Source organism: Schistocerca americana, chromosome 11, assembly GCF_021461395.2.
Source record: "Schistocerca americana isolate TAMUIC-IGC-003095 chromosome 11, iqSchAmer2.1, whole genome shotgun sequence".
NCBI lineage: Eukaryota > Metazoa > Arthropoda > Insecta > Orthoptera > Acrididae > Schistocerca > Schistocerca americana.
The window spans coordinates 100,302,351-100,328,875 of NC_060129.1; the positions used below are offsets into that span (position 1 = coordinate 100,302,351).

At 40.7% G+C, this 26,525-nt stretch overlaps 1 protein-coding gene across 3 annotated transcripts in view; it reads left to right on the plus strand.

Moving 5' to 3' along the window:
• Positions 1-26,525, plus strand: part of LOC124553634 — a 518,253-nt gene that overhangs the window by 330,722 nt on the left and 161,006 nt on the right. For all 3 annotated transcript variants that reach the window (XM_047127501.1, XM_047127504.1, XM_047127503.1), the window contains 2 exons: positions 1,240-1,364; positions 14,570-14,768. In XM_047127501.1, the coding sequence (XP_046983457.1) occupies positions 1,240-1,364; positions 14,570-14,768 (324 nt within the window). The remainder of the gene's footprint in view (positions 1-1,239; positions 1,365-14,569; positions 14,769-26,525) is intronic.

Genomic DNA, 26,525 nt, shown 5'->3' on the forward strand with positions numbered 1-26,525 from the left:
ACACGACATAAGCGTTGGTGATACGATCTAAATACGTCAATATCTGTAGTTACTCTCACAGTTAATAATATAACTTTTGAGCATGAATCAGTCACTTTCCACACGACTGTGCATGGTTATACTTTGCATCATAAGCTTAGTGTACCACTGAAGTTCAGTTGCCATCAGGTACATGCCTGACCTCAGCCAACACCCATTACATTCTCTTTCCAACGAGCAGACAATACTCCATTTTGTAACTTTTTTTTAAAGTGTGACGTAAGATACAGCACCTTTCCTAGTATTTATAATAAAACTCCTTGTATGAGTCATAACAGCAACAAGCACTTATATTCACTCGGAGCCCTTCTTATGATAATTTCAGAATCAATATGTGTCAGTATGTTTCAATATGTGTCACACATCTTGTTGTATTTTATTTTAATTTTTTTTTTTTGTGGAAGGACGATATCTTTTCCCCATCCCACAGTACAGGGACCTGCTGCTGCCTAGGGCTGTCTTCCCTCCAAACTACATCTTAATTTTTAGTTTCGACAGAAGTATTCCCAGACCCAGCTTCCAGAACATTGGAGACGCCTTTCTTTCGCCCCTCTCTGTGACCTAACTTCTGCCGATTTCTTAGGCTTGCATCTGCCTCAGCCAAGCATCGCCACCTTGTACGGCATGAGTCGAACACTGCTGATGCTTCTGTCCTTGAATTCTGATGCTCTTCTCGATTAAAATCAAATAACGCAGCCGAATCTAAATTTGGATTTAGATGTGTTTCGCATCAATGAACTGCAATATTCCAGCTGTTTATTTTACAAGCTCTTCTGCGCCAATTTATGATTCCCCTCACTACATATCATTATGTTCAGAAACGTGTACAGGACAATAGTATGTCACTGGCATCTCTCACACCCCTGTTACTATTTTAGCCATTATGTAACTTTCTATTCCTCTATTATCACCAAATACCCTTTGTAGTAAATAATTAACAAAAACGAAAATGAAGGCACACGTTCAGATATTGGTGATCCTTTTAAAGATCGTAAGTTCGTAAAAGGTATTTGAAACTGAGAATATCTGATATTTCAAAATAAGTCTCTTGTCTAAAATCACCCAGAATGATATTTCTAATGAGTCATAAACTGGCCTGTAAGAGTCAGTGCCCTACTTCACTTGGATTAAAAGTAGTCATTCACTTATAAACCAATTCGAAGCCTCTGATTAATTTGTTATTGTGTTTTCTGTTTCCAGCCTACAAAGTATTAAAGTATGTGCCACATATTGTGGAAGTGACTTACAATTCATTGAAGATAAGAATACCATTGAGAGACGTACAAGGAGAAGGGGAGCCCATCTTATATCAGGTGCAATACAAGGTGAGCCTGAAAATGAATTTTTTGACATAAAAAGTTGTGTATTTATAGAATCAAATTATTTGAAGACTTGATGATGCTTGATTTAGTTTATATTGATGAACAGGCATATGAAAATCTTAAACTGCATCAAAATCATTATCACCAACAGCAGCAATTTGACGTCCATGGCTGGATATAAGCTGCCTATATGATTTTCTGTTAGTTACAGTCATCAGCTACTCACATCAACATTGACCCTATGTGTTTCCTGTAGTTGTCAGACCACCTTCCATCTGGACACCATTTCCTTCTTTTTGTACAGCTTCGTACACAGGAAAAACTTGCTGCAACTCCCATCTGTACAGCAAAATAGGGAGGATAGAAGCAATTTTCAACTTAAAAAAATGATAATTTCTAAAATAAATACGAAAATCAAAATTATATGGAATTATAGGTCTCGTGCCTCACATTAAACATATTATTAGACTTGAGACCTAGCTCATGCTTTCATAACATTAAAAAATGAAAAACTTGCTGTTCACACAACAGAGAGGGGTAGGTAGAAACAACTTATTTCATTTTTTGTGTGAACAGGTCATGACAAAATCTGTTTTAGATCTCGAACAACAAGGATCAAAACTTATCTGGTTCAGAAAAGCCTCAGTTAATCCAAGAAATAAAAATATCCAATGAATTATATTTTCCAAAGAAAAATTGTAATATCTCTGATTAATATACTGTTCAAATGTTCATATGTGTGTGAAATCATATGGGACTAAACTGCTAAGGTCACTAGTCTCTAAGCTTACACACTACTTAACCTAAATCATCCTAAGGGCAAACACACAGACCCATGTCCGAGGGAGGACTCGAACCTCCGCCGAGACCAGCCGCACAGTCCATGACTGCAGCGCCTGAGACCGCTCGGCTAATCCCGCATGGCTTACTTTACTGTGATATTAAATTTATAACAGTGATTTGTTTATTAATACACGAAGTCGCTGACATCATGTTTAAGAACTATGTGTTACCTTAACCATGGTTAACACTTGGTTCAAGAGTCATGAAAGAAGGTTGTATACATGGAAGAACCCTGGAGATACTAAAAGGTTTCAGATAGATTATATAATGGCAAGACAGAGATTTAGGAACCAGATTTCAAATTGTAAGACATTTCTAGGGGCAGCTGTGGACTCTGTCCACAATCTATTGGTTATGAACTGTAGATTAAAACTGAAGAAACTGCAAAAAGGTGGGAATTTAAGGAGATGGGACCTGGATAGACTGAAAGAACCAGTGGTTGTACACAGTTTCAGGGAGAGCATAAGGGTGTAGTTGACAGGAATGGGGGAAAGATATACAGTAAAAGAAGAATGGGTAGCTTTGAGGAATGAAATAGTGAAGGCAACAGAGGATCAAGTAGGTAAAAAGACGAGGGCTAGTAGAAATCCTTGGGTAACAAAAGAGATACTGAATTTAATTGATGAAAGAAGAAAATACAAAAATGCAGTAAGTGAAGCAGGCAAAGAGGAATGCAAACGTCTCAAAAATGCGGTCGACAGGAAGTGCAAAATGGCTATGCAAGGATGGCTAGAGGACAAATGTAAGGATGTAGAGGCTTATCTCACTAGGGGTAATATAGATACTGCCTACAGGAAAATTAGAGAGACCTTTGGAGAAAAGAGAACCATTTGCATGAATATCAAGAGCTCAGATGAAAACCCAGTTCTAAGCAAAGAAGGGAAAGCAGAAAGGTGGAAGGAGTATATAGACGGTCTATATAGGGGCGATGTTCTTGAGGACAATGTTATGGAAATGGAAGAGGAGGTAGATGAAGATGAAATGCGTGAAGAGTTTGACAGAGCACTGAAAGACCTAAGTCGAAACAAGGCCCTGGGAGCAGACAAGATTCCATTATAACTACTGACGGGCTTGGGAGAGCCAGTCCTGACAAAACTCTACCATCTGGTGAGCAAAATGTATGAGACAGGCGAAATACCCTCAGACTTCAAGAAGAATACACTAATTCCAATCCCAAAGAAAGCAGGTGTTGACAGATGTGAAAATTACCGAACTATCAGTTTAATAAGTCACAGCTGCAAAATACTAACGTGAATTCTTTACAGACGAATGGAAAAAGATCAATTTGGATTCAGTAGAAATGTTGGAACACGTGACGCAATACTGACCCTACGACTTATTTTAGAAGAAAGATTAAGGAAAGGCAAACCTACGTTTCTAGCATTTGTAGACTTAGAGAAACCTTTTGCCAATGTTGACTGGAATACTCTCTTTCAAATTCTGAAGGTGGCAGCGGTAAAATACGGGGAGCGAAAGGCTATTTACAATTTGTACAGAAATCAGATGGCAGTTATAAGAGTCGAGGGGCATGAAAGGGAAGCAGTGGTTGGGAAAGCAGCGAGACAGGGTTCTAACCTCTCCCTGATGCTATTCAATCTGTATATTGAGCAAGCAGTAAAGGAAACAAAAGAAAAGTTCGGATTAGGTATTAAAATCCATGGAGAAGAAATAAAAACTTTGAGGTTCTCCGATGACATTGTAATTCTGTCAGAGACAGAAAAGGACTTGGAAGAACAGTTGAACGGACTGGACAGTGTCTAGAAAGTAGGGTATAATATGAACATCAACAAAAGCAAAGCGAAGGTAGTGGAATGTAGTCGAATTAAGTCGGGTGATGCTGAGGGAATTAGATTAGCAAATGAGACACTTAAAGTATTAAAGGAGTTTTGCTATTTGGGGAGAAAAATAACTGATGATGGTCGAAGTAGTGAGGATATAAAATGTGGACTGGCAATGGCGAGGTAAGCGTTTCTGAAGAAGAGAAATTTGTTAACATCGAGTATAGATTTAAGTGTCATGAAGCCGTTCATGAAAGTATTTGTATGGAGTGTAGCCATGTATGGAAGTGATATATGGACGATAAATAGTTTTGACAAAAAGAGAATAGAAGCTTTCGAAATGAGGTGCTACAGAAGAATGCTGAAGATTAGATGGGTAGATCACATAACTAATGAGGAGGTATTGAATAGTATTGGGGAGAAGAGGAGTTTGTGGCACAACTTGATTAGAAAGGGGATCAGTTGGTAGGACATGTTCTGAGGCATGAAGGGATCACCAATTTAGTACTGGAGGGCAGCGTGGAGGGTAAAAATCGTAGAGGGAGACCAAGAGATGAATACACAATGCAAATTCAAAAGGATGTGGGCTGCAGTAGGTACTGGGAGATGAAGAAGTTTGCACAGGATAGTGTAGCATGGAGAGCTGCATCAGACCAGTCTCAGGACTGAAGACCACAACAACAACAAACTTGGTTTGTTTGTTAATACACTAAGCCACTGGCATTTAAGAACGATGTCTTTGAAGCTACAAGTTGTATTATAAGAAGTAACAAGCAGCTTTCAAACAATACCTCCATGACTAAAAAGTGACTCATTTGCTCTTGAAATAAACATGTTTAATCAGCCTTGTGTTTTCAGAAAGGAACAGAAACGTAACCTGTGGCCTGTAAATAACGATTTTACTTCCACATCCTTCAATCACAGCATAATCTCTTGGGCTGCAGACAGTGGCATGTGGTTTTTCGTTTCCACCCAATTCTTGGTCTTGTTATGAAGAAAGGAGAAAGGCTGACGATTACTGTTTCTATTCACCTGCACCTCCCCCCCGTCACCTAAATTCCGAAGCATTACACTCCATTTCAAATTACCAAAAATGCAACTTACGTTAACTTATACATTAATAGTAAACTTTTAGTTAGTGACATGGGGTAGCAAACTTGCTTATCATGTAGTTTAGCTAAAAACACAATTTTATTGGCAATTATAATTAAAGCTACAAGTAACCAAATTTCACACCACGTCCGTTGTTTGTCATAGAGTGAACAAAACATTTACTGTCAGTGTTGCTAACTTTGAAATCCATTTTCGTATTATATTACTACATTACCAACGTAAACACACAAAACATTCAATGATATTCCCATTTGTCTTCTGTCACTATAGCATAGAACTCTTTTGGAAGTTTCGTTTCTCTTCATCAAATTGTTTCTGTTCATCTCATTTTATGGCATGTCTTCTCCATCACTGTTTCATTTTCACTGTCATTATAATTACTTAATCAGAACTCTGTTTTTCCCAGACCTATATGTTTGTTTTCCTGTCTCTCCTTGCTGCAAATATTTGAGAGGCTTCTCCACACTGTTTCTTAAACTTCCCTCAGTTCATGAACAGTTTTGAGATGAAAAGTCCGTGTCACATTACTGTAAGTCAGGAATGGCAGCTCAGAGTGTAGCCTTACTTTTTCAGACACATTATTTGGTTAGTTTTCGATTTTGTTTCATTTATTAAAAGCATTCCCAGTCGATTAACTCCCACCATTTATTTCTTTTTCTGTGCATCATGTCATTCCTCAAAGTACAAAAGTTGATAAACTTGTTCTATGACTTTATCGCAAGTTTGTATGATTTTCTTCTGGTTGTATTGATCGCATATTATTTTGATCTGGTTGTAACTAGTATGAAGGTGTTCTTTCAAAGTTTTTTTAATTTGTTGCTGAAGTTTGTCTACAATAAAGACGAAGTGAAGTTGGTTGAGTTACGTTCCAGTAATGCAATTTCTTCCTGAATTTCCCAATGCTGAGATAGATAGCTTTCTCTTAAAGTGCTGTAAATAACTTTTATGATACGTAAGCTCCTTGTCAGACCCCTCTTTAGTCTCTGAATTTTCTACTTATTGAATGGAACATGTATACCCTGATCATGTATGTCCTTCAGTATCAACATCTTACTTCATCATCCATGTAGAATCAATATAATTTCTAAATAAGAACGTTAATTGATAATAATAGGACAAAATTATTACAAAACCTCTATATCAGACACAGGTCAACTATACGATACTGGTATGTATTTGTTCACAGTACAGTCTGGCTTCAACTGCCGAAGACAGTGGTCATGTGTGTATAAGTTCCATTTCTCTCTCTCTCTCTCTCTCTCCCTGTGTGTGTGTGTGTGTGTGTGTGTGGGCGCGCGCGCGCGCGCGTGTGTGTGTGTGTGTGTGTGTGTGTGTGTGTGTGTGTATGTTTTGTCTATTTTCGACAAAGGCCTTGTTAACTGAAAGATATCTTTGACTCAGCATCTCTGCAATATGGTGAGTAGCATCTATACTTTTCATAATATTGTTAGTTACAATGTAGGACTATTTGTTTAATTATATGGTCTCTTGTCTGCTTGGAAAGTAATGTGATGCTTTTTTATACAGTACTCTAATTTCTTGTTGAACAGGAGCCAGTTTTATCTGTATTTTATTTATACATGTGAATCATAAATTTATAACTTTGAATTTGAATTTCACATGAGAACATACAGGTCTTCTGTATTTGTTGGTTTTCAATTCCAGTAATTTTCTTAATGAAACACATAATAATTGTTCGAAATATTTTTGAATTTTTTTTATTGCTGACTGTCTTGCAGAATCTTTGAAGTAAGTGTTCATTTCCTGCGTAAGAAACAGACGACTGAGCTGTGCAACTGGTAATGCAATGTAGGATTCATCATAGGGCTTCGTATCAGATCTTGAAATATTGAAACAGATAAAACGATTTATGGGCTCCTCGGCTAGGGCTGTCATCCCCTGCATAGACCCCACAGGAAATACAAGGTCCATTTCACTTGATGGACAACTACCAGCAACTCCTATTATGCACTGCCAATTTTCTAGTAGGACTGACTCATAAGTGTACAAAGGGCTGCACCAAGTACTGCATTACATCAAGTCACTAACGGAAGAATTATTTGTCTTATAAATTGGCAAAGGAACAATAAAAATGAGTACCAGATGATGAGGCTCTTGTGGTTACTGTACCAATGGCAGTGCCTGGGCACCGAACCAAAAATCATATTTACTTGGGCGTTACTAGTACTGCCAAACCCTATTCAGATTGAAGAGTATTTTGAGAACATGGTAGCAACATCAGCATAACGTTCTATGATGCATAAAACCAAGGTATTGTATGTTGTGCCTGTATGAGATCACTCAATTTTTCAAGGACATCAACACACTCATCTACATCTACGTCATTACTCTGCAATTCATAATTATGTGCCTGGTAGAGGGTTTATCGAACCACCTTTAAGCTACTTCTCTACAGTTCCGCTCTGGAACAGCACGTCCGTAAAACGAACACAGAATATTTCCATGTGAGCTTTGATTGCTATGTTACTAGTAAGAGGATAAAACCACTAACCAGGATAGAAGCTATCAGGAACTCTCCTATTACTGAAGATAAAAATGAGCTCAAACTATTTTTCAAGTTTTGTGAGCTTTATAGGAAACTGTATAAAGTCAAACAATTAATGGTTCTCATTTGTCAAATTGTAGTGCTACTGAACCTTTTCCTTGCTCTTGCAGGTTGATTGGGGCAACAAACATACGACTGAAGTTTCACCAAATTATTTTGATCGTTATAATATAATTTAATAAACACTTATAATAAAAAAGTTCAAATGTGTGTGAAATCTGCTTAGGTCATCAGTCCCTAAGCTTACACACTACTTGATCTAAATTATCCTAAGGACAAACACACACACCTATGTCCGAGGGAGGACTCGAACCTCCGCCAGGACCAGCCGCACAGTCCATGACTGCAGCGCCTGAGACAGGTCAGTTAATCCCGCGCGCCCACATAATCATAATGAATTTAAAAACCTTCAAAGTTCAAACCCTGAAGGAAAGTCTTCTTTTAGTATAAATATCATCATCAATAAACTACAACTGCATCGTTAACTAACGCCTTCTCCTCGCTGACTTTCCAAAACAGCCGACCTTAATGTACAATGAAAGCAATCCCTCATTGACTAAAACAAAATGACTTACCATAACGAAATATTTACAATTTTTAAAACTGAATGCTCAATCAAAACTATTCTAACAGCTTCTATTAAGATGGCCAAATTAAATTTGACGGTTGTATTGCTAACTAACACCAACCACTAGCTGGCTCAGGTCAACTGACAACCGAAAACTTTCTTTTGTCTAAACAATACTTCATCACTCATACCAACATTTGGTTTAACCAGTTAATCTACTGTCAGTTAACAGTCAGTAATTCCTGTCTCAGCTAAGATAACACTCAAAACAAGTCACATTTCAAACCGAGTATTGGATTAACCCATTGGAAATAACCTTAACATAGAACAATTACGAAACGAGCAGGTAACTTAGCTGGCCCACTGCAACTTCCCTTTTTCTGTTGCCATGTATGGAGAGCCGGACAGCCTTAGTACCACTGCGATTTACATATCAGTCTGGCAGCTCACCTTCCTTACCCATACATTCACACAAGACTGCAAACTGTTCCAAGGATTCCTGGAAGGCAACGGTGGCCTGGATTCCATACGGAGCAGCACAGAATTTCATGCCACTTGCAGCAACCTTCACAAGCTGTAAACAGACACCATACGGGGCGAGTGTTCTAATCTTCACCTCACTGGTCGCGTCGCAGTTCACAGTCTTCGCCAGCCAGTGTGTGCCACGACTAACAGTACGAAAGCAATACTTTGCCCACCAGGTGTACACACAACGTCCTACATGACAACACACTCTCTCTGTTAACGCTCGGGTCAGGTAAAGACCTTGTACCATTATTGTAGTGCCAATCTTCAATGACAGTGCCATAAGAAATAAATATACAGCATACTTACAGAGGTCTGAAAGCTTTCAAAAACAGTAAGAGAGAATTTGTTGAAAGTATGCTGTTAATCTACCCAACCTAAATTTGCAACTTTATTAATTCACTGACAGTAAAGAGCATGAGAGAGACAACGAATTTTGAGAAGCTAAGTGAAAGTTGAAAAAAAAAAATCTGAAGCACATGTAACAGAAAAATCCGAACACCTCTAAACCGTTTCAGAAAACGAATCATGCATTGTTCACAGGGTGCTTAAGAAATTCGTGTTTTTGTTGTGCGTCTTAAAATAGCGGTATGTACTGACTATAAAGCTAACATTTGTAGACTCAGAGAAAGCTTTTGACAATGTTTAATGAAATACTCTCTATCAAATTCTGACTGTGGCAGGGGTCAAATACAAGGGGCGAAAGGCTATGGCAGTGATAATAGTCAAGAGACATGAACGGGAAGCAGTCGTTGAGAAAGGAGTGAGGAAGGGTTGCACCCTATCCCCGGTGTTATTCAGTCTGTATACTCAACAAGCAGAAAAGGAAACAAAAGATAAATTCGGTGTAGGAATTAAGATCCATGGAGAAGAAATCTGTATTAATCTTTATCAGGTGCCAAAGAAGCAAAGCGATTTGGAGCAACTCATCGCTATTACCACCCTCCTGGGTCATACGAAGATCTTTCTTCCTGGCTCATTGTAATTCTGTATGAGATAAATAGCCTACTTTGTCACATTTGTTTAAAATTTACCTCCACACATATTGGTTGTTTGTTGCGTTACAAACGCTCCAAGACTTTTATTAAGGAATTAAATTGCTTGTGTATCTACCTACTGGTTTTCCTCTAAATTTACAAAAAGCAGCCTCCAGCTACAATTTCATTGAGGTACTTATTACTTCTTTTATTATTTGGACTGAAATAAACGTAATTATTGAACAGTGTCACTACGCATTCCACAAGTGGTATTCATGAAAGACTGTTGGGCCAAAACAGCACTGATCATTGGACTATTACCTTCTATCCTTCTTGACATATATCATTTTAAAGAATACATTAAATTTACCTTCACAAACAACTGCTTCACACTATCAGTCACTGATGATAATTTTTTTATATTTCTTTACATCCGAGTTGTGTTGGTACTTTGTTGAATGATCTTGTTTTGAGTGCAACTTCCACAACGTTCCACACAAGCGACTTCTAATCAGATCAGTTTCCAATGGAGTATCGTCTCAGTTGGGAACTGGATTCGTGATTTCCTGACAGAAAGCTCACATTTCGTCATAACAGAAAGCTACCGAGTAAAACGGAAGTAATATCAGGCTACATCTACATCTATACTCCGCGAGCCACCTTACGGTGTGTGGCGGAGGGTACTTATTGTACCACTATCTGATCCCCCCTTCCCTGTTCCATTCACGAATTGTGCGTGGGAAGAACGACTGCTTGTAAGTCTCCGTATTTGCTCTAATTTCTCGGATCTTTTCGTTGTGATCATTACGCGAGATATATGTGGGCGGTAGTAATATGTTGCCCATCTCTTCCCGGAATGTGCTCTCTCGTAATTTCGATAATAAACCTCTCCGTATTGCGTAACGCCTTTCTTGAAGTGTCCGCCACTGGAGCTTGTTCAGCATCTCCGTAACGCTCTCGCGCTGACTAAATGTCCCCATGACGAATCGCGCTGCTTTTCGCTGGATCATGTCTATCTCTTCTATTAATCCAACCTGGTAAGGGTCCCATACTGATGAGCAATACTCAAGAATCGGACGAACAAGCGTTTTGTAAGCTACTTCTTTCGTCGATGAGTCACATTTTCTTAGAATTCTTCCTATGAATCTCAACCTGGCGCCTGCTTTTCCCACTATTTGTTTTATGTGATCATTCCACTTCAGATCGCTCCGGATAGTAACTCCTAAGTATTTTACGGTCGTTACCGCTTCCAATGATTTACCACCTATGGTATAATCGTACTGGAATGGATTTCTGCCCCTATGTATGCGCATTATATTCCATTTATCTACGTTTAGGGAAAGCTGCCAGCTGTCGCACCATGCATTAATCCTCTGCAGGTCCTCCTGGAGTACGTACGAGTCTTCTGATGTTGCTACTTTCTTGTAGACAACCGTGTCATCTGCAAATAGCCTCACGGAGCTACCGATGTTGTCAACTAAGTCATTTATGTATATTGTAAACAATAAAGGTCCTATCACGCTTCCCTGCGGTACTCCCGAAATTACCTCAACATCTGCAGATTTTGAACCGTTAAGAATGACATGTTGTGTTCTTTCTTCTAGGAAATCCTGAATCCAATCACAAACCTGGTCCGATATTCCGTAAGCTCGTATTTTTTTCACTAAACATAAGTGCGGAACCGTATCAAATGCCTTCCTGAAGTCCAGGAATACGGCATCAATCTGCTCGCCAGTGTCTACGGCACTGTGAATTTCTTGGGCAAATAGGGCGAGCTGAGTTTCACATGATCTCTGTTTGCGGAATCCATGTTGGTTATGATGAAGGAGATTTGTATTATCTAAGAACGTCATAATACGAGAACACAAAACATGTTCCATTATTCTACAACAGATTGACGTAAGCGAAATAGGCCTATAATTATTCGCATCTGATTTATGACCCTTCTTGAAAATGGGAACGATCTGCGCTTCCTTCCAGTCGCTAGGTACTTTACGTTCTTCCAGCGATCTACGATAAATTGCTGATGGAAAGGAGGCAAGTTCTTTAGCATAATCACTGTAGAATCTTAAGGGTATCTCGTCTGGTCCGGATGCTTTTCCGCTACTAAGTGATAGCAGTTGTTTTTCAATTCCGATATCGTTTATTTCAATATTTTCCATTTTGGCGTCCGTGCGACGGCTGAAGTCAGGTACCGTGTTACGATTTTCCGCAGTGAAACAGTTTCGGAACACTGAATTCAGTATTTCTGCCTTTCTTCGGTCGTCCTCTGTTTCGGTGCCATCGTGGTCAACGAGTGACTGAATAGGGGATTTAGATCCGCTTACCGATTTTACATATGACCAAAACTTTTTAGGGTTCTTGTTTAGATTGTTAGCCAATGTTTTATGTTCGAATTCGTTGAATGCTTCTCTCATTGCTCTCTTTACGCTCTTTTTCGCTTCGTTCAGCTTTTCCTTATCAGCTATGATTCGACTACTCTTAAACCTATGATGAAGCTTTCTTTGTTTCCGTAGTACCTTTCGTACATGATTGTTATACCACGGTGGATCTTTCCCCTCGCTTTGGACCTTAGTCGGTACGAACTTATCTAAGGCGTACTGGACGATGTTTCTGAATTTTTTCCATTTTTGTTCCACATCCTCTTCCTCAGAAATGAACGTTTGATGGTGGTCACTCAGATATTCTGCGATTTGTGCCCTATCACTCTTGTTAAGCAAATATATTTTCCTTCCTTTCTTGGCATTTCTTATTACACTTGTAGTCATTGATGCAACCACTGACTTATGATCACTGATACCCTCTTCTACATTCACGGAGTCGAAAAGTTCCGGTCTATTTGTTGCTATGAGGTCTAAAACGTTAGCTTCACGAGTTGGTTCTCTAACTATCTGCTCGAAGTAATTCTCGGACAAGGCAGTCAGCATAATGTCACAATAGTCTCTGTCCCTGGCTCCAGTTCTGATTGTGTGACTATCCCATTCTATACCTGGTAGATTGAAGTCTCCCCCTATTACAATAGTATGATCACGAAACTTCTTCACGACGTTCTGCAGGTTCTCTCTGAGGCGCTCAACTACTACGGTTGCTGATGCAGGTGGTCTATAGAAGCATCCGACTATCATATCTGAACCACCTTTGATACTTAACTTAACCCAGATTATTTCACATTCGCATTCGCTAATAACTTCACTGGATATTATTGAATTCTTTACTGCTATAAATACTCCTCCACCATTGGCGTTTATCCTATCCTTGCGGTATATATTCCATTCTGTGTCTAGGATTTCGTTACTGTTCACTTCCGGTTTTAACCAACTTTCCGTTCCTAATACTATACGCGCACTATTTCCTTCAATAAGAGATACTAATTCAGGAACCTTGCCCTGGATACTCCTGCAGTTTACCAATATTACGTTAACTTTTCCTGTTTTTGGTCTCTGAGGACGGACGTTCTTTATCAACGATGATAATGTCCTCTCTGGTAAGCCGTCAGGTATTTTATCGTTTCGCCCAAGGGGGGGGTCCCTCTAACCCAGGGAAGTGTTATAGGTCTCCATTAACGTTCCTTATATACATAAGCGATTTAGGCCACAATTTCAGCAGCCTCCTTAGATTGTTTGCAGACAATGCTGGCATTTACAGTCTTCTAAAGTCATCAGATGATCAAAATGGTTTAGACAAAATATCAGTATGGTGCAGAAAGTGGTATTTCGTTGGTTGGTTGGTTGGTTGATTTTTGGAAGAGGGGAGCAGACAGCGAGGTCATCGCTCCCATCGGATGAAGAAAGGATGGGGAAGGAAGTCGGCCATGCCCTGTTAGAGGTACCATCGATGCACTTGCCTGAAGCGATTAAGGGAAATCACGAAAAACCTAAATCAGGATGGCCGGACGCGGGTCTGAACTGTCGTCCTCCCGAAAGCGAGTGCAGTGTGCTGACCACTGCTCCATCTTGCCCGGTGTGGCGTTTGACTTTAAAGAATGAAAAGTGTGAAGACATCCGTATGACTAGTAAAAGGAATCCGCTAAATTTTGAATACACGATAAATAACACAAATCTAAAGGCTGTAAACTCAACTAAATACTTAGGTGTTACAATTATGAACAACTTAAATTGGAACGATCACATAGTTAATGTGTTGGGGCAGAAAAACCAAAGACTGTGATACATTGGCAGAACACTTAGAACACTTAATAGATCTATTAAAGAGATGGTTTACATTACGCTTGTCGACCATCTGGAGTATCGCTGTGTACTGTGAGATCGACATCATATAATATTGACGAAGGACATCGAGAAAGTTCAATGCAGGGCAGCACGTTTTGTGTTAACGCGAAACAGAGTGCCACGGATATGACACAGGAATTGGGGTGGCAGTCATTAAAACAAGAGGCGTTCTTCGCTCCAGTAGGACCTTCTCATGAAATTTCAATCACTATCTTTGTCTCCAGAGTCTGAGAATAGTTAGTTGTCACCCATCTACATAAGGAGGAACGATAATCATAATAAAAGGAGAGCAATCACACGGAAAGAATTATGCGTTGGTTTTCAGAGGCATTGTTAGAGAGTGAAACGGTAGAGAAGTAGCTTGAATATGGTTGGATTAACCCTCTGCCAGGCACTTCACTGTGAATTGCAGAGTAACAATGTAGATGTGGATGCAGATGTAATCATATTGCCAGCTAAGTACACATTATTCTGTCATCATGGCCAAATATACAATGATGACACAAGTAAGCGTAATAAGCATTTGAAATTCTGAATTTGAAGTGTGAACGAAATTAATTTGCACTGTATAATTCTTGACTTAGAAATTTTATATTATTCTTCTTGCAGGAAGAGGAACAAAATGTTTGGTCAAAGTTATCTCCAAGATTAATTCCTAATGAAACAGAACTTGGAATCATGACCGAATTTGAAATCATGGGGTTATTCCCTGGGAAAGTTTATGAAACCAGAGTTATTCTCATTGATAAGGATGGTGGTAGTTACCAAGATGATGTGCCAAAAAATAAAGCAAGAACTAAGTGCACAGGTAAGTTTCAAGGGAAAAACTTTCCTTTTTTCTATAAACACGTATTTTGTCTGAAGAAATCTCAACCTGAATTCACAGACATCATATTGTTCCCCGATATTAGACAGAGTAATCATTTAACGTAACAGGGCATCTGATTCTTCTTTACATGCTGAACAATAACAAATATATTTTTTCTTCATTTATTAAGAGATATTGCTTGCACTAATCTGTACTATGCGTTTTACCATAAGAAACACCAAAGGCATGAACGATACCCATGTATAGAATCCGTACAGTTTAATAACGTGTGGGGTCGATTATACTGATGTTGAAATTGAAGAAACATTTCTCCTAATTCGCAGAGCAGAGCCTTGGTCAGTGATGAATCCTCCCCTCTGGCGTGGACTATAATCCAGGGACATTACAATTTATTTACACTCATGTTCAGAAAAAACAGCAGACACGTCGAACGACTAGAGACAGAACGTTCGTATTCCCAGGACATGTACATATTATGGTCTGTAGAAATGATTAGCATTTTAGTCACTTCAGTTCAGCATGTATCCACCATGGGCACTGATAACTTGTTCCATGCGTGATGGCATCAACACGTATATGGCGCAAAATAGGGTCCTATGGTATAGCCATCCATGCTGCATTCACCTGGTTCGTCTGTGGTGGTTGGCATTGCACCATATCCCAAAAAATGGTTCAAATGGCTCTGAGCACTATGGGACCTAACATCTGAGGTCATCAGTCCCCTAGAACTTAGAACTACTTAAACCTAACTAACCTAAGGACATCACTCACATTCATGCCCGTGGCAGGATTCGAACCTGCGACCGTAGCGGTCGCGCGGTTCCAGACGGAAGTGCCTAGAACCGCTCAGCCACAGTGGCCGGTTACCATATTCCACACATTTTCGATGGGCGACTGGTAATCTTGCGAGCTAGACCAAAAGGCTGAACTCCTGTGACACCACGAAGGCACATTTCCTGTTGTAACATGTGGTCGTGCATTGTCTTGCTGAAAAATGGAGTCTGGACTGTTGTGCAGAGAGGGTATGGCTACGTAATTCACGTCAGTCACAAGGGTCACAGTGCCACGGACACACACCAATAGTGATTTGTCGCTGTACACAGTAGCCCTCCACACCGTAAGGTCTCCAGTTGGCTCTCTATGTATTGTGCGAATGCATTCACAGTGATCCTCCCCCTGTCTGTAGCGAACCAAAATGCGGCCAATCATACTCAAACAAGCAGAACCTGGATTCGTCCAAAAACGCTATCTGAGTTCATTCCAGTCTCCAGTGACGCTGTTCTATACAAAACTCGTCTCAGGGTTGTTTCTGCACATTCGTCACACACAGGCAGCGAAGTCATGATGCGCACGTAACCAATGTCGAAATAAACGGCGACGGGCTGTCACTCCCGATAGCGTACGATATGTTACACTGTTCCACCTTTGCGTCAGAGGCAAGGACGCATATCTGTCCTGCAATGCCATTTGGATGAGGTGTCGATCTTCTCAGGGCTGGTCTCGGTAGTGCGACTGACCCATCTCGTCGTGTTATACTGAAGTGCCAAAGAAACTGGTATAGGCATGCATATTCGAATAGAGAGAAATGTAAATAGACCGAATACGGCGCTGCAGTCGGCAATGCCAATACAAGGCAACAAGTGCCTGGCGCAGTTGTTAGAGCGGTTACTGCTGCTACAATGGCAGGTTACCAGGATTTAAGTGAGTTGGGACGTGATGTAGTGGTCGGCGCACGAGCAATGGGACACAGCATCTCCGAGGTGGTGATGAAGTGGGAATTTTCGTGTACGACCATCTCACAAGTGTACCGTGAATATCAGGAATCCAGTAAAACATCAGATCTCCGACATCGCTGCGGCCGGAAAAATATCCTGCTAGAACGGGACCCATGACGACTAAAGAGAATCGTTCAACGTGACAGAAGTGCAACCCATCCGCAAATTACTGCACATTTCAATGCTGGGCCAGCAACAGGTGTCAACGTGCAAACCATTCAATCGATATGGGCTTTTGGAGCCGAAGGTCTTCTCGTGTAACCATGATGACTGCATGACAGATGGTTTTACACGTCATCTGGGCCAGTCAACATCCAAATTCCACTGTTGATGACTGGAAACATGTTGTGTGGTTATACCAGTCTCGTTTCAAGGTTTCGAGTGAATGGGCGTGTACGGGTATGGAGACGCCATGAATCCAAGGCCCTGCTGGTTGACATGGGACTGTTCAAGCTGGTGAATGCTATGTAATGTGTGAGGCACGTGCAGTTGGAGTGATATGGGATCCCTGATACGTCTAGATATGACTCTGACAGGTGACACGTATGTGAGCATCCTGTCTGATTACCTGTATCCATTCATTTCCACTGTGTATTCCGAACAACTTGGGCAATTCCAGCAGGACAATGCGATACCTCACACGTCGGGAATATTGGCTCCAGGAACACTCTTCTGAATTTAAACACTTCCGGTGGCCACCAGACACCCCAGACATGAATATTATTGACCATATCTGGGATGTCTTGAAACATACTGTTCAGAAGAGATCTCTGCCCCCCTCCCCCCATACTCATATGGAATTATGGACAGTCCTACAGGATACACTGTGTCAGTTCCATCCAGCACTATTTCAGACATTAGTCATGTCCTTGCCACGTCGTATTCTGGCACTCCTGAATGCTCGTGGTGGCCCTTCACGTTGTTAGGCAGGTATACCAGGTCCTTTGGCTCTTCAGTGTAGTAGACCATGTATAGAGAGTACCTTACCGTGAAAAGCAGCAACGTATTATAAGGAAAAAGCCCAATAGAAAAATTTCTCTTAAGGATCAGTCACAATATAAAATAACAATCAGCAACTTATGGTAGTATGAAGCAACATCGTGTACTGACACTGTCCCCTATCAATGAAGCCAAAATGCAAACGATGTGATTAAATATGGAAGCTAGACTGATCAGCCAAAACATTATGACCAACTCTCTAATAGCTTGTATGTCCACCTCTGGCATGGATAACAGCTGCGACACTTGGGCGTGTAGAAGCAGTGGGGCCATGGAGGGAGTTGCTGCACACCTGTGCACACAAATCACCTAATTCACGTAATCCTGGGGAGGTGAACGCTGGGCACTATCGCCACATTCAATCGCATCCTAGATGTGTTCGATCGAGTTTAGGCAAGTTGGGGGGAAGGGGGGGGGCGAGCACATCAATTGGAACTCGCCATAGTGTTCCTCGAATGACTCCCATCATACTCCTGGCCATGATCGGCATGAAGGGGCATAAGTCTGCACGCAGTGTACGATACTCCTTAGGCGCCATGTTTCCTTGCGCAAGCTCCACTGAACCCATTGATTCCCATAACAATTCTCCCCAGAGCATAATGGAGCCATCGCCAGTTTATCTGTATCCCACAGTACAGATGTCGAGGAGCTGTTCCCCTGGAAGATGACAGAATCTGCGCTCTCCTATTGGTAAAGTGAAGAAGGTATCAGCTTTCATCGTACCGTGCAATGCTCTGACCATGCGTCAACATCCAGTGTAGGTGGTCGTGAGCCCATTTCAATCATTAACATTGGCACATGTAGGGTTCGTCAGCTGTGGACGTCCATCGTTGGAAGTGTTCGATGCACTGTGTGTTGAGACACACTTGTACTCTGCCCAGCTTTAAGGGGCTCCAGATCGCCCTATACTTCCAACGTTAAAATAACGCTTATAAATTACATCTTTCCTCACAAAGTATTTGAGGTAGGTAGTTGAACTTTTTACACATTATTTATTGGAATATGGGCTACTACTTAACACAGGGATTTTACAAAATTTTAGTTCAGTTATTAAAGACGATTTTTTTTCAATTGTAATGAAAATTCACAACATTTTTTTGCAATTTTTTATTTATATATTAAAAAATATACAGTTTTTTGGAAAAAGGCTGTGTTAAATTATGCAGAAGGTACTGTGTAACATTTACTGAGAGTTTGAAACAAATATGTTTCGAAGATCCTTAGAAAACATGTAATTACTATGAGAAAATAAAAGTTTTGGGAATCGAGCGACAAAGATTGGATTAACTTTTTAGTGCATTCCAGGTCCATATGATGGATTATCTTCATCCTCTGCAAACTCCTCCTCCAGCTTCCTCTTGTTCCTCCTCCTGTTTACTCTTGCTTGTATTTCTAGACTCTTTACAGCCCTGTCTGCAGCCCGAAGGCGTTCCTTGCCTAAAGCAAGCATCGCTCGTTGTTGTGTTCGTAGATTTCGCTACCATTTTCTTCAGTTGCAGTTACTGCAACACTGTTCCAAAAAGTGGTCATGTATGAACACTTATCACATTTCAGTTGTATTTCACTAGCAAGTCCTACGTGCTTCATTATGGAGAGTTCCAGACCAACTTCACCACAATGAATACATCTTACACAGTTTGAAAAAATTCCTTTGAGAACCGACATATCAAATATTTCATTCACATCCGATTCGCCCATGAAATATTCAGAGTTTTCACTCATTGAACCAAGCTTCTTATGTGAAGTATTTTCTTTCCCACTTTGACTGCTATGGGCAAGTGTACTTGAGAGGTTAGGTTCACTCACTTGGTTATCGTCTTTATTGTTTACAGTAATAACACATACCTTTGGCTTTCCAACATTTCTCCTTTTCTTAAAAGCCTTCAGAGGATTTCTAATACCTTTACTTTTACTCATTATCATACTTCAACAAAGCAGAGACTCAAGAAACAGAATTAATCACGAATATTTTCGAGATAACGACAGAGTAAATAATCATGAAACAATCGACAATCACACCAGCGATATATATTGAACCATCACAGGTTAGCCACAACACATACTTTATCTCACATCACTAAAATGTACCTGATGAACACGGACGTTAATAATAACACCATTTGACAGCAGTTTAACAGCGCCACAGTGGGTCACGCCCATGTAGAACACATTTCAAAAAAAATTTAAAAATAGTTGTAGTCTTCGGAATTGAATAAATTATATATCAATTAAAAGGTAATAGTCTGCAGATTCAGAAAACGCAAAAAAGTAAAAATTGGACTTTTCATGATTTTGAGCCTTTCCGGAGCCCCTTAACATCTGATGAACACCCGACAAGGTGTGAAGTTTCCAAAATGCTCGTGCCGAGTCTTTCACAGTCTGACCTAGGTCAAGCTCAGACACATTGTGTCTCTTCCTTATTCTACACACAGAAAACACACTCACTCCATACGTGTGTCTGACTAGCAATAATTCAAAAAAATGGCTCTGAGTACTATGGGACTCAACTTCTGTGGTCATTAGTCCCCTAGAACTAACCTAAGGACATCACACACATCCATGCCCGAGGCAGGATTCGAACCTGCGACCGTAGCAGTCGCACGGTTCCGGACTGCGCGCCTAGAACCGCGAGACCACCGCGGCCGGCTACTAGCAATAATTCTTCGCTAGGTGATGTTCCCGTCGCCTGGACGGGTTTATATCCATAGTGGGTCGGTGGTCGTAATGTTGCGGCTGGTCTGTGTACCTGGCACTGTGTTCGCAAGCTCCCCTGCAGCTGGTTCATAACATCAGGTTTCGGCCATCACCAGCGCAGGTCGCTCGCAGTGCACGTGGGTGCCGGCTGTGCTGGTCCGGCTGCCCCGCCGGCAACTGCTACCAGCATCGTTGGTCTGGCGCGACAGCCGCAGCTCGATACTAGCGTGATGGTTCGAGTAGATGAAAGGCGTTGACCGCAGATACCAGAAGACGCAGTAAGGGTGACGAGCTGCATGCGCAATAGTGAGCTGCGCCACTGACGTCAGAGTGAACCCAACCAGCGCTCAGTAGCTCGCAGTTGCCAGAGCGTATTCTGTCGTAATTGCGTTTACGAGCGAAAACAAAAGTGTTTCCGGCACTGTGAAGTGTCGTTACTGACTGGCGACAGAGTGTAGAGTTATGCCACAGTTGAGAATGCTCATATCTGCTCAGTGCTTTTACTGATTAGTATTATGAAAGGGATTTGAATATTTGTTCGAATCGCAAGTTGAAGATTGATGCTGTTGCAACTCTAAATCCTGCTCACTTCGGCACTGATTTAGAGAGTAGTAATGAGCCAAATAATGTTTGAAGTATTTGGGCACAAAAACGAAGCCAAGGTACAAAAGTAGAAGATATTTTTACAGGTAAGTATATTACCAATTAATGAAGAAATTATTACTAGACTAAACGTTAACCGTGAAAACAAAAACTGTTGTGAATGCAAAAACATTTCCTTATGCCAACAATTAGAAGCTATAGAAACAGAAGTAAAAAACCTTATGCAAAAGAACTGAGATTTGCAGCATCGTATCTGTCGATTTAGTGATCAGTAACTGAAATGAAAACATGTTCAAAAAGTGATTCAGGGCTCTATTTCTGACTGCCAACAATATATGATTGTGAAATTTCTGTGCACTAATTCGTCATTTGAAGATATTCCAAAGGTTGCAACTTTACATTGCCCTCCTTATAAAGATTTCTCTTTGTTTTAATGTGTTTCATATGGACACGCACTTTCATTAGAATGAGTGCTATCAGCAAGAAAAAACTTCAAACTGAAACTGAACAAAGACAGAAAACGAAGAAAGTAAAAAAAGTTGTATCATAACTTTCCAGAGAGCCTGTTAATACAGTTAAAGAGTTTAGACTGACATAGGAGGTTTCTCCATACTACAGGGCTACGGGGTCTTAGGTTTTGTGAGCGTCTTCCCACAAGTAAAAAAGCAATTCCATCCGAGACGGTGAAACAGGTTGACATCCTTTCGAAGCTTTACTCTACCATTTCATCAACCATAGAAAAAAATGCTGTAACTAATATAAAGCTTATTGATAATAAAAATTATAATAATATACCAAACTCTGGAAAATCTCGATTACATTCATACCCGAGTATGAGTTAAACATATGCGCGCTGTGTGCCTATTATCTTCAGTGCAGTGTGGTGTGGCGGGGGAGGGGGCCTGGATCCACAGTGACATCACAGCTCACAGCCCGGCTGTGCATAACCCCTACCTAAGGTTGTTGTCATCCATTCCGTTATGCGATGTATCGGGACCATCACCGATATGAACCTTCTTGTCCCGACATCCCAACGATACCCAATTTTTGTCCCAATTTTGAAAAATTCTGTAACGAACTTGGCTCAAGCACTGAAGTAACTCCATATGTTAGCGCAACATGTAAATGCAGTTTCAGTTAGTTTAATTTACGTCAACAAGTTTATGTTAACAAGGTCGTCTCACATATAGCGTTGCATGTTGCGTATCCCGTGTCGACGATGCAAACACCTTCTAGATCCAGCGCCATCATTCGAGAACTATTTAAGCAGCGTCACGCCGAGGAATCGGGCACTTCCTAATTGAACAGCGATCTGATAAGGCAATTCCTTCTAAAGGTGATACGAATAACTAGTGGAAGTTAGTAATGTCTGAAGTGTTTGCTGAGGGTATATCGGGCGTGAGCTGGCCGGTGTGGCCGAGCGGTTCTAGGCGCTTCAGTCTGCAACCGCGAAACCGCTACGGTCGCAGGTCCGAATCCTGCCTCGAGCATGGATGTGTGTGACGTCCCTAGGTTAGTTAGGTTTAAGTAGTTCTAAGTTCTAGAGGACTGATGACCTCGGATGTTAAGTCCCATAGTGCTCAGAGGCATTTGAACCATATCGGGCGTGAAGTGTAGAGTGACATGTACTTCAATGAGTAAAGCGTTACTGTCGACTTTTTATCGTGAATAAACTTATCATATCTTACGAAAAAGCTGAGATTGAATAGAGAAAGTGACTCTTTCGGGATGATTACACAAAAGAGTGGTAATTTGTCGAGAATGGACGTAAGTATCAGAAAGCGTTGTGTGATATTTGTAGCTGTTTCATCTCAGTAACTGACGGAGGTAAGGCCTCATGTGAGCCATCAGATCTGTACGAAGGATCATACAAATAGATTCGCGGTAGCATCGACATAAAAGCCTACTTCTAAATTCATGACTGAAGAAGATTTTGAGGAAGAATTACTCGTGGCTGCTGCAGAGCTAACAACAGATTATAAAGCTGTCAAGCATCATCAATCCTTCAGTTCACTTGAGTGTACCGTAAGACTGAATGCCGCAATGTATCTTGACTCCAAAGTCACCGCAAAGCAGTCTACAACCAGGACCAAAGCTACGGCGGTTGTTACAAATATTCTCGCACCATACTCCATCTCCGAATGCATAAGACAATTGCGATATATTACGGCATAGGCACCGACGCATAGAAGCACAATGCTGAAACGATGTTTCCTGTAGGTGTTGAATACTTTACTGAAACTGACGGAATCCAATAGAACCTGTTGAACTTTGATTTGCTGCATAACTTATCATCGTAGACTATTGCAAAGTTTTGCCCAGACATCTTGAGGCAACTGGAGATTCTATTACATAAATTAATCGCTTTTTGTGGAGTTAGTACCAATACCAACTTCGGAGGGTTTCATCGAATGAGTTTCACCAAATTAGAGAAGAACCAAGAAAAAATGTAGTAGGAATTGGATGCCCTGCTCATATTCTCCACAAGCGTTGCTGCAGCATTATCTATCGCCATTGCAATAATCGTCATGAAAATATTTATTTGTTTCTCAGTATAAACGATAAGGACGGAGAAGCTGAAAGAGTTCTGCTTATATGTTCATGTCAATCATCACACTCTTCTATCTCACTCAAAAACAAGTTGGCTGTCGTTAACGCCCGCAGTTGACAGCTTTGAATGCCATAAAAACAATTTTTTAGAATAAAGTCCTTACAACTGAAATAAGAAATATATTAATCGACAGTCAAAGATATCGGAATGAAAGGGAATCCGCCGATTTTCATGACATGCAAACCAAGATGACTCTGAATCAATTAAAGAACGAGAACCGTAACCAAGAAATAATTAATTTGATTTAGAAATTTGAGGAAGAGACAATGGCTTTCTACACCGTATCATTTGGTTATTTAGAGAAGTGGGCTATTGCTTCTAATAAACATCAAGTACGTGATAGGATGACGCTATCTGAAACCCCAAATTCCGTGATGATTGATAAAACTGTTATATACCTGACTAAAAGTGGTCTGAAGGTCTCAGGCGACAATTATTTTCAGAAATATATGTATCTGAAGAGCTTTTTAGAAACTAAGCGTGACTCGGAAGAATGAAATTCTGGATACTCTGAGGACGAAAGGTGGATTTACTTTCTAAAGGAAACCGAAATTCCTGAATGCAAATACCAACTGCTAAAATTATGCTAGTATTAGTTTTCCGTTCCCGCACACGGCACCAGTGTGGGAAGAGTATTCTCGCTGATGCCAGCCCACTCGACTGATGAAAGAAATCGGATGCTGCGAGGGACTGTGGAATCAGTGGCAGTCTAACTACAAGCTGACTTGTAGGGAGTTTTACAAACACGTAATACGAAAAACTATTTGCTGAAAAAGATGAGATCTTCCGAAAAATATGGTGGACCAATCACTTCTGCCGCAACACGTTCCATGTAATTGTGTTCTAAATGCCGGCCGCTGTGGCCGTGCGGTTCTAGGCGCTGCAGTCCGGAACCGCGGGACTACTACGGTCGCAGGTTCGAATCCTGCCTCGGGCATGGATGTATGTGATGTCCTTAGGTTATTTAGGTTTAAGTAGTTTTAAGTTCTAGGGGACTGATGACCAAAGATGTTAAGTGCCATAGTGCTCAGAGCCATTTGAACCATTTTTTTTGGTGTTCTAAATGGAAAGTAATTATATTAAATAAATATTTGCTCCATTTCCATACCGCCTTCTCAGATTGTCCCTCCGATATTCCAGCTAGATATGTCAGTCCTACCCCTACTGTGTATTGTAGTATCCTTGGTGTTGAGCACGCGTTACTGTCGTTGCAGCACGGACAAGCATCCACGGTAGTGGAACCCTTTCGTAACAGTGTAAGACCTTTTTTTAATATTTTTTCAGCCAATATTTGTAGTTCGTACTGTAGTGATCCCATTTATTTAGGACAATTGCGCGCTTATTTAATATAAACTGAATGTAGATGGATAATTGAGAGGAACATGATGTTCATAAGGTTTCCTTCATTCCAAATCCTTGCATCTGGCTTACGTGTGATGGAAAAACCTCTGTTGAAAAAACCCCACCTGTGATTGGTTGCCTCTTGTCCGCCTTATATATGTCATATTATTTCAGTGGTCCTGACACTGTTGCATTGTGATCTTCGACTTTTGTTGATGCAGAATATTTCCGTCTAATTGTATAGTAGATGGAAACCTTGAAATTCTTGTCGATGCAGGGAACATTGTTTTCTTCTATAGGAGTTGACTGAAGTAAATTTGCTCAGTAAATTGTTCTTTCTGTATCAGGCTGCTACATCATTCCAAATACTTGTAGGTGTTCTCGGTTTGTTGACTTTTCGGTGATTTACAAAGGATTCTGTTGGGTTGAATACGATATTGCTTCGAGAATAACGCAGGGAGAAAATGTATATTTTAATTTCGGAAAACTAAACGATGTAGCATTGTAGTGCAAGACTGATTTTCTAAATCCATTGTTAAGTAGTCTGTTTAGCCCGAATATGGTGAATTCTTCTTTTATTCCGTCCAGCATGTTCTTGGTTTTAAGTGTTCCGTGAAGGGAGTTTGTTGGGAGGTGAAAGCGTTGATCTGCAGCTATTCGAAGCGTTCTCCGGTAAGCAGATAGATTTTGTTTTTCGTCTGATTAGATGAGATAATCCATGATTGAGATACTTATTCGAGAATGAGTCGGACAAATATTTTGAAGGTCAACTGGTGCTCCAATTTCTTTAATCTTTTCAGTCATGTTTTTGTGTCAATTCAAGATTTCGCATAGATTATTCCAAGATATTTGTCTTTTGGTTGTGGAGTAATTTTTTGTTCGCCGGCCACTGTGGCCGAGCGGTTCTAGGCGCTTCAGTCTGGTACCGCGCGACCGCTACGGTCGCAGGTTCGAATCCTTCGGGCAAGGATGTGTGTGATGTCCTTAGGTTAGTTAGGTTTAAGTAGTTCTAAGTTCTAGCCGACTGCTGACCTCAGATGTTAATCCCCATAGTGCTCAGAGCCATTTGAACCATTTTGAACCATTAATTTTTTTTTCGCGAAGTCGAACAATGAGATTTTGGGAGACCTGTTGCTGGCAATTAGTAAGTTTTCTATTTCTGAATAGGATAAGTTGACTTTTTGTCGGATTCTTCATTTACCGAATCATGGATTGGGTTCGGTTGTTTGGAGAAAGAGACCAAACAGCTAAGTCATCGATCTCATTGGATTAGGGAAGGACTGGGAAGGAAGTCGGCCTTGTCCTTTCAAAGGAACCATCCTTGCACTTGCCTGGAGCGATTTAGGGAAATCACGGAAAACCTAAATCAGGATGGCCGGACGCGGGAATGAACCGTCGCCCTCTGGAATGCGAGTCAAGTGTACTAACCACTGCGCCATCTCGCTCGGTTTACCGAATCATGTTTCGAATTTGTTTCTTCACTGACTGCACTGTAGCTGGCCCCATATCACCAGTAAGCAATATCTTGATTGCATCACCTGGGTCTTGGGATGTCAGCTTCACATGTCGGTTATAACAACGGGGTGATGAGGGGACCCTGGGGGACTCCCGATTTATGAAATACGATGATTTTTGAGCCTCAACTACTACCCATCTATTTCCAATGAGGTTACCTCTTAATTGTACTATTTCAGGTATGAAGTCGTATGCTAT